The sequence below is a fragment of the Trichosurus vulpecula genome, chromosome 7 (genome assembly GCF_011100635.1).
Source record: "Trichosurus vulpecula isolate mTriVul1 chromosome 7, mTriVul1.pri, whole genome shotgun sequence".
In the NCBI taxonomy this organism is placed as follows: Eukaryota; Metazoa; Chordata; class Mammalia; order Diprotodontia; family Phalangeridae; genus Trichosurus; species Trichosurus vulpecula.
The window spans coordinates 196,892,875-196,907,189 of NC_050579.1; the positions used below are offsets into that span (position 1 = coordinate 196,892,875).

At 38.1% G+C, this 14,315-nt stretch overlaps 1 protein-coding gene across 1 annotated transcript; it reads right to left on the reverse strand.

Moving 5' to 3' along the window:
• Positions 1-9,002: 9,002 nt before the first annotated feature.
• LOC118857759 (olfactory receptor 14A2-like) lies at positions 9,003-9,959 on the reverse strand. Its single transcript, XM_036768284.1, has one exon. The coding sequence runs from the start codon at positions 9,957-9,959 to the stop codon at positions 9,003-9,005; it is 957 nt and encodes a 318-aa protein (XP_036624179.1).
• Positions 9,960-14,315: the final 4,356 nt, after the last annotated feature.

The window sequence follows — 14,315 nt, forward strand, 5'->3', positions numbered from 1 at the left end:
GACTTTTATTCTTATAAATTTGACTCAGTATTCATATATTTGAGAAATGAATCCTTTATTAGAGAAACTTACTTTAAAAAATTTCACCTTACTTCCTGTTTTCTTTCTAATCTTGGCTGCATTGGTTTTGTTGGAGCAGAATCTTCACTTTTGAATCCATTTGGTCCTAAGGATTTTTTCTTAAGGAGTTCATTGCTACCTTGTTCAATTTCTTTTTCTAAGATAGGGTAATTTAAGCATTCCATTTCCTCTTCTCTTAATCTGGGCAATTTATTTTTTGTAATTATTCATCCATTTTGCTTTGATTGTCAGATTGACTGCCATATAATTGGGCAAAATAGCTCCTAATCATTGCTTTAATTTATCTTCATTTGGGTACATCTACCCTTTTCATTTTTGATACTGGTAATTTGGTGATATTCTTTCTTTTTAAAATCAAATTAACCAGTAGTTTATACATTTTATTGTTTTTTTTTTTTACATAAAACCAGCTTCTAGTTTATTTATTAATTCAATAGTTTTCTTATTCTCACTTTCATGTATTTCTCCTTTGAGTTTCAGGATTTTAAATTTGGTGTTTAACTGATGATTTTAAATTTATTCTTTTTCTAGTTCAATTCATTTCATTCACATTCATAGTTATGATTATTAACTGTTTATTTCTTTCCATCTTATTTTCCTCCTTGTATCTTTCTCTTTTTTTTTACCCTGTCCCTCCTCAGAAGTTTGATTTGCTTCTGACCAATACCTCCCTTAATCTACCCTCCCTTTTATCAGCCCCTTTCCCTTCCCTTTTCCTCTTTCCCTCCTACTACCCTGTAGACTAAAACAGATTTCTATATTCCACTGAGTGTGCATGTTATTCTCCCCTTTAGCTGATTCTGATGAGAGTAAAGTTCAAGTGTTGTTCCACTTCCATCTTTCCTTCTATCATGAAAGCTCTTCTTTTCGTACCTTTTTTATATGACATTTTTTCCTCTTTCTTGTCCCATAATTTTATTTTTAAAAAATCATCCTAACATGTTCATGGTCACACCCATGCCCTCTGTATAACTTTTGTATAACTCCCATAATAATGATAAAGTTCTTTGGAGTTACAATTATCTTCTTCCCATATGGGCATATAAACATTTTAACCTTATTAATTCCTTATTATTTCTCTTTCATTATGCCTTTTTATGCTTCTCTTGAGTCTTGTATTTGAAAATTAAATTTTCTATTTAGCTCTACCCTTTTCAATCAGAAATGCTTGAAAGTCCTCTAATTCATTAAATATCCATTTCCCCCCTGAAATATTATGTTCAGTTTTCTGGGCAGGTTGTTCTTGATTATAAATCCTAGCTTCCTTGCCTTTCAGAATATCATATTCTAAGTCCTCCAATCCTTTATTGTAGAAGCTGCTAAATCTTGTGTGATCTTGGCTGTGGCACGATGATATTTGAATGGTTTCTTTCTGGCTGCTCGCTGTGTTTTCTCCTAGACCTGGGAGCTCTGGAAATTGTCTACGATATTCCTGGAGACAGATCTCTCCTGCCAACCTCCCAAGTTGTTTTGGGCTGAAAAATTATTTCACTTGATCTTATATTGGTTCTGTTGCTCCAGAATTTGATTTAAGGTGTAATTTTATAGTTGTTTGGAGGGGAATTTGGGAGAGGTTGGCTGAGTGCTTCTTAACTCTGCCATCTTGTCTCCACCTCTGCATCTCATCACTTTTTGTCTGGACTATTTTAATAGCCTTGTAATTAGTTTGCCTCAAGTCTTGTCACAATAAATCTGTGATTATAGGAAACTGAGGTTTCGTTGTTAAGTTGTTTTTCAGTCATATCTGACTCTCTGTGACCTCATTTGGGCTTTTCCTGGCAGAGATACTGGAATGGTTTGCTGTTTTTGTCTCCAGGTCATTTTAAAGGTTGAGGAACTGAGGTGAAGAGGGTTAAGTGACTTGCCTAAGCTCATGCCTTGCAGTTATCAACAATAGAGATCATGGTGGCACTATGGCACCACACCATGGGTGCGTTATGATTTTCTTTTTGTTCTCTTTCTTTTTTTTTTTGCAGGGAGGAAAGCAGGGCAATTGGGTTTAAGTGACTTGCCCAAGGTCACACAGCTAGCAAGCATGTCAAGGCCAGATTTGAACTCAGGTCCTCCTGACTCCAGGGTCAGTGCTCTACTCACTTCACCACTTAGCTACCCCTTGAACTTTGATTTTCTTTTTTTAAAATAAAATAACTTTTTTATTTGATATTTTTTAGTTTTCAGCATTGATTTCCACAAGATTTTGAGTTACAAATTTTCTCCCCATTTCTACCCTCTCCCCCACTCCAAGATGGCATGTATTCTGATTTCTCCATTCCCCAGTTAGCCATCCCTTCTATCATTCCACTCCTCCTTCACCCATCATTTTTTCCCTTACTTTCTTATATAGGGCAAGATAGATTTCTATGGCCCATTGCCTGTATATCTTATTTTCTAGTTGCATGCAAGAACAACATTTTTTTTTTGAGCATCTGCTTTTAAAACTTTGAGTTTCAAATTATCTCCCCTTTTCCCTCCACACTCACTCACCCTAAGAAGGCAAGCAATTCAACATAGGCCACACATGTATCATTATGCAAAACACTTCCATAAATAGTCATGTTGTGAAAGACTAAATATATTTCCCTCTGTCCTATTCCATCCCCTTTTATCCAATTTTCTCCCTTGACCCTGTCCCTTTTCAAAAGTGTTTGCTTTTGATTACTTCTTCCCACTATCTGACCTCCCTTCTATCATCCTCCCTTTTTTCCCCTTCCCCCTACTTTCACATGGGGTAAGATACCCAATTGAGTGTGTATGTTATTCCCTCCTCAAGTCAAATCTGATGAGAGCAAGATTCACTCATCCCTCCTCACCTGCCCCCTCTTCCCTTCCAACGAACTGCTTTTTCTTGCCACTTTTATGCGAGATGACTTACCCCATTCTCTCCCTTTCTCCCTCTCTCAATATATTCCTCTCTCATCCCTTAATTTAATTTTTTTAGACATCATCTCTTCATATTCAACTCATCCTGTGCCCTCCGTCTATGTATATGTATATTCCCTTCAACTATGCTAATACTGAGAAAGGTCTCATGAATTATACACATCATGTTTCCATGTAGGAATGTAAACAAAACAGTTCAACTTTAGTAAGTCCCTTATGATTTCTCTTTCTTGTTTGCCTTTTCATGCTTATCTTGTTTCTTGTGTTTGAAAGTCAAATTTTCTATTCATCTTTTGTCTTTTCACTGAAAAAGCTTGAAAGGCCTCTATTTTATTGTAAATTCATATTTTGCCTTGGAGCATTATACTCAGTTTTGCTGGGTAGGTGATTCTTGGTTTCAATCCCAACTCTTTTGACCTCCAGAATATCATATTCCAAGCCCTTTGATCCCTTAATGTGGAAGCTGCTAGATCTTGTGTTATCCTGATTGTGTTTCCACAATACTCAAATTGTTTCTTTTCTGGCTTCTTGCAGTATTTTCTCCTTGACCTGGGAATTTTGGAATTTGTCGACAATATTCCTAGGAGTTTTCTTTTTGGGATCTTTTTCAAGAGACAATAGGTGGATTCTTTCAATTTCTATTTTACCCTCTGGCTCTAGAATATCAGGGCTATTTTCATAGATAATTTCTTGAAAGATGGTGTCTAGGCTCTTTTTTTTGATCATGGCTTTCAGGTAGTCCAATAATTTTTAAATTCTCTCTCCTGGATCTATTTTCCAGGTCAGTGGTTTTTCCAATGAGACATTTTACACTGTCTTCCATTTTTCATTCCTTTGGTTCTGTTTTATAATATCTTGATTTCTCATAAAGTCACTGGCTTCCACTTGCTCCAATATAATTTTTAAGGTAGTATTTTCTTCAGTGGTGTTTTGGACCTCCTTTTCCATTTGAGTAATTCTGCCTTTCAAGGCATTCTTCCCCTCATTGGCTCTTTGGAGCTCTTTTGCCATTTGAGTTAGTCTATTTTTAAGGTGTTATTTTCTTCAGTATTTTTTTGGGTCTCCTTTAGCAAGTCATTGACTTGTTTTTCATGATTTTCTTGCATCACTCTCACTTCTCTTCCCAATTTTTCCTCTACTTCTCTCACTTGCTTTTCCAAATTCTTTTTGAGCTCTTCCATGGCCTGAGACCAATTCATATTTTTCTTGGACGCTTTCGATGTAGGCTCTTTGACTTTGTTGACTTCTTCTGGCTGTATGTTTTACTCTTCTTTGTCACTGAAAAAAGATTCCAAAGTCTGAATCTGAATCTGGGTCTATTTTTGCTGCCTGTTCATGTTCCCAGACAACTACTTGACCCTTGAGCTTTTTGTCAGGGTGTGACTGCTTGTAGAGTACAGAGTACTTTGTCCCAGGCTTCAGGGGCTGTGGTGCTGTTTTCAGAGCTACTTCTACACAGTAAGCTCTGCCACACCAGTGCTCCTCCTTCCCCAAGAACCACCAACCCAGACCAGGACTCAGGTCCAAGCAGGCTCTGCATTCCCGCTCTGATTCACCACTTAATTCCTCCCACAGAATGGGCCTTGGGTCACAAGCGACTGCAGCTGGAGCTCTGGAAGCAGCCCCAGAGCTGCACCACTTCTGTGCCCTCAGGGCTGGGGCTGACCATGCACTCCTTTTACTCTATTCTTGCAGTTTTTCCAACTAACCTTCTCTGTTGGCTTTGGCTTTGTGGGTTGAGAAGTCTGGTAACTGCCATAGATCAATGATTCAGGGCTCTCCCTCCTGTTCCACCTGGCTCCTGGTCTGGTTGGTCCTGGTGCAGTTGACGCTGGGCTGTGCTCCATTCTGTTCCCAGCTCTGTGTGATAGACCCTTCCCAGGGACCATCCAGGCTTTCCTGGCCTGGAGCCCTGCTTCCCTCTGTTATTCGTGGGTTCTGCAGCTCTGGAATTTTTTAGAGCCATTTTTACAGGTGTTTAGAGGGACCTGGGGGAGAGCCTAAGCAAGTCCCTGCTTTCTAGCCACCATCTTGGCCCCACCCCCCTCCAACTGTGATTTTCAACCTCTGAATAGAGTAGGTAAGGGAGAGAGAGAATGACGAGAGAGACAGACAGAGAGAGAGAGACAGACAGAGAGAGAGAGACAGACAGAGAGAGAGAGACAGAGAGACAGAGAGAGAGAGAGACAGAGAGAGAGAGAGAGAGAGAGAGAGAGAGAGAGAGAAGAATGGGAAGGAAGAGGGAGGGAGGAGAAAGAAGTAGAGAAAGATTATGTCAATCTGGTCAGTTTTAAAGATGTAGAATGTTCTTGTTACAGCCAATCAAAGGAGGCTACTCCCACCCATGTGGTATGAGTCATAAAGTGATTCCATATTAGATAATCTGTGTATATGCCCAGACAAGCCCCATTACATCAAAGTACAGGTCTACCCCTCAAAACTCCAGTGGCTCCCTATTACTTCTAGGATCAAATATAAACTCTTCCTTTAGATGTACTCTACAGTCTAGCCAGAGTAGTCTACTTACTATTTCCCATAAATGGCACCTTTCCACTGGCTGTCCTTATGCCTAGAGTACTTTCTACTCCGTCTCTCCCTCTTAGAATGCCTAGCTTCTTTCAAGACTAAGCTTAAGGGTCACATTCTATATGAATCCTATCTCAGGCCCCCAACTGCTAGTGCCTCCCCATCCAATGTTTTTGTCTACCTCTTAAATATATATATCATTTTTGTGTGAATGCATATATACATGATGCCTCCCCAACAAGGATGTAAGCTCTTTGAGTCCTTACTATTTTTGCTTTTTGCTCATAAGCTTTGTACTGTACCTAGCACAGAGTAGGTGCTTAATAAGTGCTTATAAATCTATTGATTTCCAAAATATATGCACCAATGGACCCAGCTTTAGGAATAGCCATCCAAGTGAATATTTTATTAAATGCTGGGGATATAAAAAGATGTATGTGGGGGAAGATCATTGAGCTTATAACCTAAGAGGGGAGACAACAAGGAAAGGGAAGTATGTCCATGAAGAAGTATCTGGGTTTGGAAAGGCATAGGGCTGTTAAGTAGAGCTATCAAGGAGTAGATGGACACTTTTTACCCCCACAAAAGAAATGGAAGTATTGATTTGATTATCATTTCAGAACTACAAACTGAGGGTGGAGGTAAGAAAGGGCTACATGAAGGGTACAGGTGCATCAGCAAGACAATCGGTGAGGTGTTGTCTGGGGAGTAAAGTTAAGCAAAGCTAGAGTTAATTTGTTCTCATATGGTAGGCCATGTGACACCCTCACCAACTTGCTAATTTCAGAGATGAAAGAGTTAAGTCATCCAGGGCATCATCTTTGATCTGGGCAGCAACATGACTGGCAAGGTGATGGCTGAGAAACACATTTTTTAAAAATGGAAAGAGCAGTGTGTCTTCTTGATCCACTTGTCAGCTAAGTAACAGAGTGGTTAGAGCACTGGACTTGGAGTCAGGAAGATCTGAGTTCTACTCCCATCTCAGACTCTAGCTGTATGATCTTGGAAAAGTCACTTAGGATTTATTTGCCTCAGTTTTCCCATCTGTAAAATGGGGATAATAATAGCATCCACTTCTCAAGGTTGTTGTGAGTATCAAATAATATTTATAAATCACTTAGCACAGTGCCTGGCACATAGTGGGTGCTGTGTAAATGCTAGGTATTATTATAATTTGTTCTGTGTAATCTGTTAGGCTGAATTCTCTTGGACAGGCATCTCATTTAGGAGATTCTGAAGTATTTTTGGTGTTGAGGAAATCAGCGGAACCTCATCTGTGAATAGGAGCATTAGAGGATTTCTCAATTAGGAATCCTTATTTCATTGTGAACCTATATTGCATATCCTCAATGACAGGAAAATAAATATATCCCCTTGTTATGTTTTTGCTTAATAATTGGAGGATCATTGAAAATAGTCCTCATTGCTTGCATCTGTCAAAGAAACTTGCATGTTTAAAATGCATGCATGGAAGACAGAACAATTGCCTTTTTTGATCCACTTGGCACCTAGGTCACAGTGGATAGATTGCTGGGCCTGGAGTCAGGAAGACCTGAGTTAAGATTCAGGCGTTTACTAGCTGTGTGATCTTGGGCAAGTCACTTAACCTCTGTTTGCCTTAGTTTTTTCAACAGTTAAACGTGGATGGTTGTGAGAGTCAACTGAGCCAATACTTATAAAGTACTTAATACTATTGCACATAGTAGGAGCTATATAAATGTTTATTCCCTTTTTCCCCTCCCATTTTGTTTTACTGAATTTTATGTTCTACTGTAATCACTAAATTCTATGCAAAGTTGGATGTTATATTCTAGGTAACTTTCAGTCAATTTGACTGCAAGGATATGATGTACTCTATAGTGTTATTTGTGAAAATTGCTTCATTTATTTCCCGCACTCTACAATATCACCAAACTGGTCTACTTGGTGTTTCTTGGATATGACATGCTATCTTCCACCTCTTTGTCTTTTCCCTGGTTGTTACACATGACTGGAAGTTTTCCTCCTCACTTCTTCCTTCTAGACTACATAGGTCTCTTCCAGAACTCCTTTATTTCACTTAGTTGTTAATGTACTTTGCACTAAAAACATTATTTTCTATGTATCTTATATTGATATCTGTGATGAATTATAGTTACATCTTATGTTTATATATATATTCATGAAGAAATTGCATATATCAGCAGAATGTACATTCTTTAAGAGCAGGGCTGATTTTGTTTTTATCTTTGCGTGCCCAATTCCTAGGATAATACCTGGCACATAGCAGGCACTTAATAAAGGTTTATTGAATGAGTCTCATAGTTTCTTGAAAGATAACTTTAATACATACATAGCCCATTCTCATAAAAAGTTTAGAGAAATCAAAAAGCAAGGACACAGTTTGGTAGTTATGCCCTCTTAATTTTCTAATTTTTTGTAATAATGGCCTTCTAGATTTTATATATCATTTGCCCTTCTTCACTCCAGTATTACAAACCCAAATAACCTATATCTGAGTGTAGTGAAAGGACTGGTGGAAGTAGGAGCAATGGGCAAAAATTGCCGAGAGAACAATGTTCATCCTAATGTGAGGAAAGTGTCTGAACAATTAAAAACCAGCAAATGTGGAATGGGTTACCTTTGCATGAAGTTACTCTCCCTCACTGAAAATACTCACATGAAGTTTGGATGGCCATGAATTGTAGATGTTTTATATGGAAGCCAAGTTCAGGTACAGATCTAACTGGAGGAATGACCTTTGGTGCCCTCCCAATTCTGGATTTCTGTGCTTCCGTTCTAAATTTGAAAGTAAAATTAAGAGGTCACCACTTTTCTGAAAGAAAATTATTTGAAAATAATGTATTTGAATCATGACATCATCACTTACTGTAGAACTTGAAAGAATTTAGTTTCTTTAAATATAAAATGGTGATAATACCTTTCCTCACTATTCCTTATTGCTGTTGTGGTGATCAAATATCAGGGTGTGAAACCACTTAAAAACTACATAGCAAAGTAGATATAGAAAGCACTTTTGATGCTTCACAGTATGTTGTGGCATCCTGATTCAAATGCTTCATCTATTTTCAAGTCAGATAATATTTTCTATCATTTTATGTAGCCAATTGTTCAGTAAACAGTGGATATAAGTTGAGAAGTGGACCTTCCAATACATTATTTTCAAATAAATCTATCTTTTTTTTCTTCAGGAAAATGCATAACCTCTTGAGTTTAGGACTGGAAGTATGTATGTATAGTATATAGTATATAAAGTATGTATACTTTAAAAAGCATATTTTTGTGATGTTCTACTGCTTTTGAGATTCAAATTTTAAAATTGGTGAGGCTGACATGGACATATAAGCAAAAAATTGATATATTGAGAAGTGATATATCAATATACATGGAATATGTCCACATATACATACACATAAATATGTATACATATGAAATGTACACACATATGCATGTCTGTATGTGTATATATATGTGTGCATGTACATAAGCATGAATATATGTGTACAGTCTTATAATCATGGAAAAAATTTTGATATTAATCCCTTTGAGAAGTATTTCCAGGCTATGAGCTTCCTCAAAGCAGTCTTCATGTCCTTGTTCCTCAGGCTATAGATAACAGGGTTCAGGGTTGGTGGCACCACTGTATAGAACATGGACAACAATAGGTCCAGAACTGGGTCAGATTCCTGGGGTGGCGTTAGATATGCAATGCCAACAGTAGTAATAAATAACATGAAAACGAAGAGGTGGGGCAAACAAGTGGAAAAGGCTTTTGACCTACTTTCTTTGGTTGGAATCTTCAGCACAGTTGAGATGATGTGACTGTAAGAAATTGTGATGTAAACAGAACAGAAAATTCCCAAACTAAATCCCAAAATCATAGTGACATCAATTGCAAGGTGTGTGTCAGAGCAGGAGATTCTGAGTAAGGAAGGGACATCACAGAAAAACTGGTGGACCTCCTTGGAGCCACAAAAGGGCAAAGTGAATGTACTAATTGTGTATAGGACCCCAAACAAACCTCCAGTGAGCCAGGAAGCAGATGCCATCTTCACACAAGTTTCATTGTTCATAATAATGTTATAGTGCAGGGGCTGACAGATGGCCACATAGCGGTCATAGGACATTGCTGTAAGGAGAAAATATTCTGATGCTGCAAATAGCATCATTAAAAAGAGCTGTGACACACACCCCCAAAAAGAGATGGAGTAGCTGTTATTCAGCGAGTTTGCAATTGAATTGGGGACTGTGATGGAAATAAGACAAAGATCTAAAAATGACAGATTCTTTAGGAAGAAATACATAGGAGTGTGGAGTTTCCCCTCAAGAGAGATAAGGGTGAAGATGAGCAGATTTCCCATCAGAGCCACCAGATAGATCAGCAAGAAAAGGGTGGCATGCAAGACCTGTAGCTCCCAGATGTTGGAAAAGCCCATGAGGAAGAACCCTGTCACCACAGTGAGATTGGTCATGTTCTAGGTGTGGTGTGCTCTCTCCACCGTCTGCATAGAGAAAAGAAACAGATGCCAAATGATAACAGTCATTGTTTTTGCAGGTCAGATTCCCTTTGCTCAGGCTTACTGTCTGACCATGGGCAAATGGCAGTTCCTCTGTCTGCCTTAATTTTCTCAATTTTCAAATGAAGTGATGGAACTAGTTCTGAGGATTTTAACCAAAGGTTCATGTATCTAAAATATTTTGATTCATTTCCAGGTAGTTTGTTTCTATTTTAATCTTATTTATTTTATTTTATGTAGCTAAAGATGTGATTCTCAGAAATGAGTCCACAGGCTTCACCAGACTGCCAAACGGGCCCATGAAAAAAAAGTGTCAAGCATGCCCGAAGCAGATGATTTTTAAGGCCTTTGATAACTTTGATGATCTAGGAATAATATCCTTACCTTGAAAAAGTTGATCACAATAGCTATAACTCTTATTGGATGATTTTTATCATCCTGAACTACTTTCATCATAAGACCTCTTTGAGGTAGACAATTTTCATAATATTATTAGTAATTTATACACAGAATACTGGGTTTCAGAAAAGTTACGTGACTTTTCAGTGGTTATAAAAGGAATGTCAGAACCAAGATGCTAATCCAGGTTTTCTGATTCCAAGGCTGTCTTGAAAGCTCCTCGAGGTTCCTTTGCTGAGGTATAACATAATATGCTGCTCCTAAATAAATGATTCTTCCTATTCTTCAAGACTGGCAGTGAAATAGATCCTCTAATAATTTTATATGATATTCACTGCTCTGGATTGGCTCACTTTCCAAGACATTTTGACACCATAATCAGCCCAATAGATTAGAAATGTCATGCAGATGAAGGCAGTGTCACATATTAGACTTCTACATGGCCTGTCTAATTTCAAGCTCTCCCTTAGTCATCACCAACCCAGACCAATCATATTGAAATGCAAATCTATCCCCAAATGGAAAAATAACTCCTAAGGCATTCTCTATTATGTTGTGTCTCTTTTGTTCATTTGTAGAATGCAGGATGTAGAAAAACTGTTTCCTCCACTCCAAACCTCACTGTGGATTTTGACTCAATTTGTCCCACTTAAAATATTCCTGGAGCTCACATCCAGACACTCACATCCTCATGAATTATTTCCAAAGCTATGCCTTGGTAACTGCAAAATTACATGGAACCATTGTTCATGTCTACAAGGTCATACATAAATAGAAATTTGCATTTGGCCATGGGGCAAAGGAATTACAATGGATGGATCAACCATAACATTTGACAAAACATTTATAGAGTGCTTGCTCTGTTCAAGCCTCTATACTAAACCTGGATAGTTTAAAGTACATGAATCATCTTTCACAGGCCTCAAGATGTTTCCAGTCTGTTAGGGGGACAAGAAATATATGCAAATAATTATAAGCAGAGTAGAATGGGATAAATGCATAGGAGGAGATCAAAGAGTTCAGAGAGATGTGGGACAGCTTATTTCTGATTGTGAAGATCAAGAGATGACTTCATACTTTACAGACTTTGGTTTGTATGAAAGTTCTTGGAGTTGGGTAGGATTTCAAGAGGTATAAGTATTGAGGTCAAAAGAGGGGATATTCCATGTATGTTATGAACATGAACACAGAAGCAGTGATAAGCAGGAGAAGAAACAGGGATTGTCTATTTTTTAATATAAAGGCCTTTTGGAATTCAAATATTGATTTCAAGAGGCACAATTTCAATCAAAGTTCTTGTACTTTCAGTATTTCCCCATGCATGAGTCTTCTTAAGCTTATTCTTTATTTTATTTGGACTCCAGTTCCTGTACCACTCAACAATTTGCCTGGCAATCATATCTGATCTGATTTTACTTTCTTCCCTTCCTAATTGTGTCCCTAGACTTAGCCAGTTTAACTGGACATTTAGTCCTCCTCTTGAATCACTTGCTGCTTGGTCTTATTGCAGATTGTCCCGTACCAAACTCCCACCCCTGGTTACTTTAGCTATCTGCCTCTTATAATTTTACTCATGTACTGCTGAATGGAGGTGGGCAGTCACAAAACTGTGCTGACTGGGTTCACTACTAATTTATGCCATATAATTATAACTGGTCCTCACTTTAGCCAGGCAGTCCTTTTGTTCCTTTCATGTTGATTCTTTATCCCATTCCTTACTTTGGCTGCTTCTTATTTTATATTCTCCCCTTATACCTCCTATACCTTCTCTCCCAAACATTTCTTCAATCGAAGGTGTTGTATCATACTTCATTTAGTATATAGAGACCATTTGGTGAGCTGCTTATTTCCTGTTTCTTTTCAAATTACAACTTTTTGGCATTCTCCCGCATTCTCTCCTGTTTTATTCCAGTCTCTAATGATGATTCAAGTGGCCCTGCTCCTGAGAAAAGTGAAATCCTCTATGTATTTCCTTGATTCTAGCCCTGTTTCTAAGGGTTTTCCTCTATTGTTAGACTCTTCTCTTCCTCTAATATTCGGTCTTTATCTATTCAGTCCCTTTCTGCTGCCTCAAATTTCCCTTACCCTTAGAAACCCCAAAATCTTTCCTATAATTCCCCCAAAAGCTATCTTTCCATATAGTTTTCTTTTCTCTGTAAAAGTTCCAAAAAGATTCTTTTCTCTCTCTCCATCTCTCTGTCTCTGTCTCTCTCTCTCCTTTTCTCCCTTTCTTCCTTGCTATCTCTCTGTGTATCTGTCTGCCTATCTGTCTATGTATCTACTTCCCCTGCCTCTCCTTTTCCTCTTTAAAAACCTTCTAAAATCTGACATATAGCCTCATGAGTTAACTGAAACTATCCTTTCCAAAGTCACCAATAATTTATTAATGTGAAGATATGATGACTTTCTCAAGACTTATTCTTCTCCTGACTTATGCGCAGCATTTGACACTTTTGAGCCCTCTCTTTACCTTTACAGTATTTTCTCTAGATTTTTGTTACTCTGCTCTCTCTTGGTTGTCCCAATACCTATTTGACAACTAATTCTTAGTTTCTCTTGCTCAATCATCATCTTCCCATTGTACCCTCTTACTGGGTTTATGCCAAGGTTCTGTTTTAGGCTTTCTCTATACTCTATATGTGTTCTGTCTTAGTGATCTTATTATTTCACATGTCTTTGTTCATGTTCCCCATGATGCTGAGTCCCACACCTGCCCTAGTGTCTCTCTTGAGATTTAGCATTGCATCGTGTATTGGATATTTCAAAGTGGTTATTCTTTATCTATTTCAAACTCAACATATCCAAAACCCACCCATTTATTTTCCCCATTCTCTAAAGACCCTCTGTTTCCTGAACTTTCTTATTTCTTTGTGAGTCCCACACTCCTTTCTGTCACTGGATTCATAACTTCACTGCTATCCTTTTCACCTCACTCTTACCCCTGTCCCCACATTCAATCAGTTTTCAGTTTTCTATCACCACGATGTCTCCGATATTTCCCCATTTGTTCAATTCATTTACTCAGCCACCATTGTAGTTCAGACCACTGTCACTTCTTATCTAGAATATTGCAATATCATCCCAATTATTATCCCTGTGCTATCTCTCTCCTCTTCAATCCATCTATCACAGATCTGCCAAATTAGTTTTCCTAAAACACAAAACTGAGCATGTCACTCTTGTACTCATTAAACCCCAGAGAGCTCAGTAATCCTCATAGAATCAAATGTAAACTCCTCTGTTTGTTTTTAAATCCTTTCTGAAAGAGGACCCAATCTTTATTTCCAGCCACAGTGTATGTTAACCTTCTCTTCCTCAATTGAAACTAATGTTCAACCAAGTTGACCTTCTTGCCTTTCCTCATATATGGCACTCCATCTCCCATCTCTATGCCTTTGCCCTGCCTGTTCAAAAGGCTGAAATCAAAGACTGCTTTCACTTTTATCTTTGAATCCCCAGCGCCTAGTGCAGTGACTGACCCATATTAGGACTTTAGTAAATTATTGTTGATTGGTTTTTTGTGGTTAGCCATTCAGTGATCACTTAGTCTAGAAGTCATAAGAGGCATTGGAAAGACCATTGTACTCCCAAATATAGCCTTAAATTCCCTGAAATGCTGAACTTCACTCTTTTGTGCTTCCTAAATTTTACCATGAAAGATGTAGTTTTGTTGGTTGGGCTCTTTTTTTTTAAACACTTAGTCGAGATCAGGTACTGGAAAGAGTGTTTTGACTAAATGTTATGGAGAATAGATATGCAATTTTGGAACTGTCTACACCATAAAGAAAGTTAGTTACGAGTGACTAGTGTGATAATTGGAGGTGGGGGAGGGGAGACTAAAATGAATGTTCACTGGGTAGCAAGGAAGAGCATGAGGGATCTGGGCTCCTAAAGGGTAGAAAAGAGGGGGTT

Excerpts from the sequence above, each read along its gene's own strand:
- LOC118857759 (XM_036768284.1), bottom strand. The coding sequence starts at position 9,959 with ATGACCAATCTCACTGTGGTGACAGGGTTCTTCCTCATGGGCTTTTCC.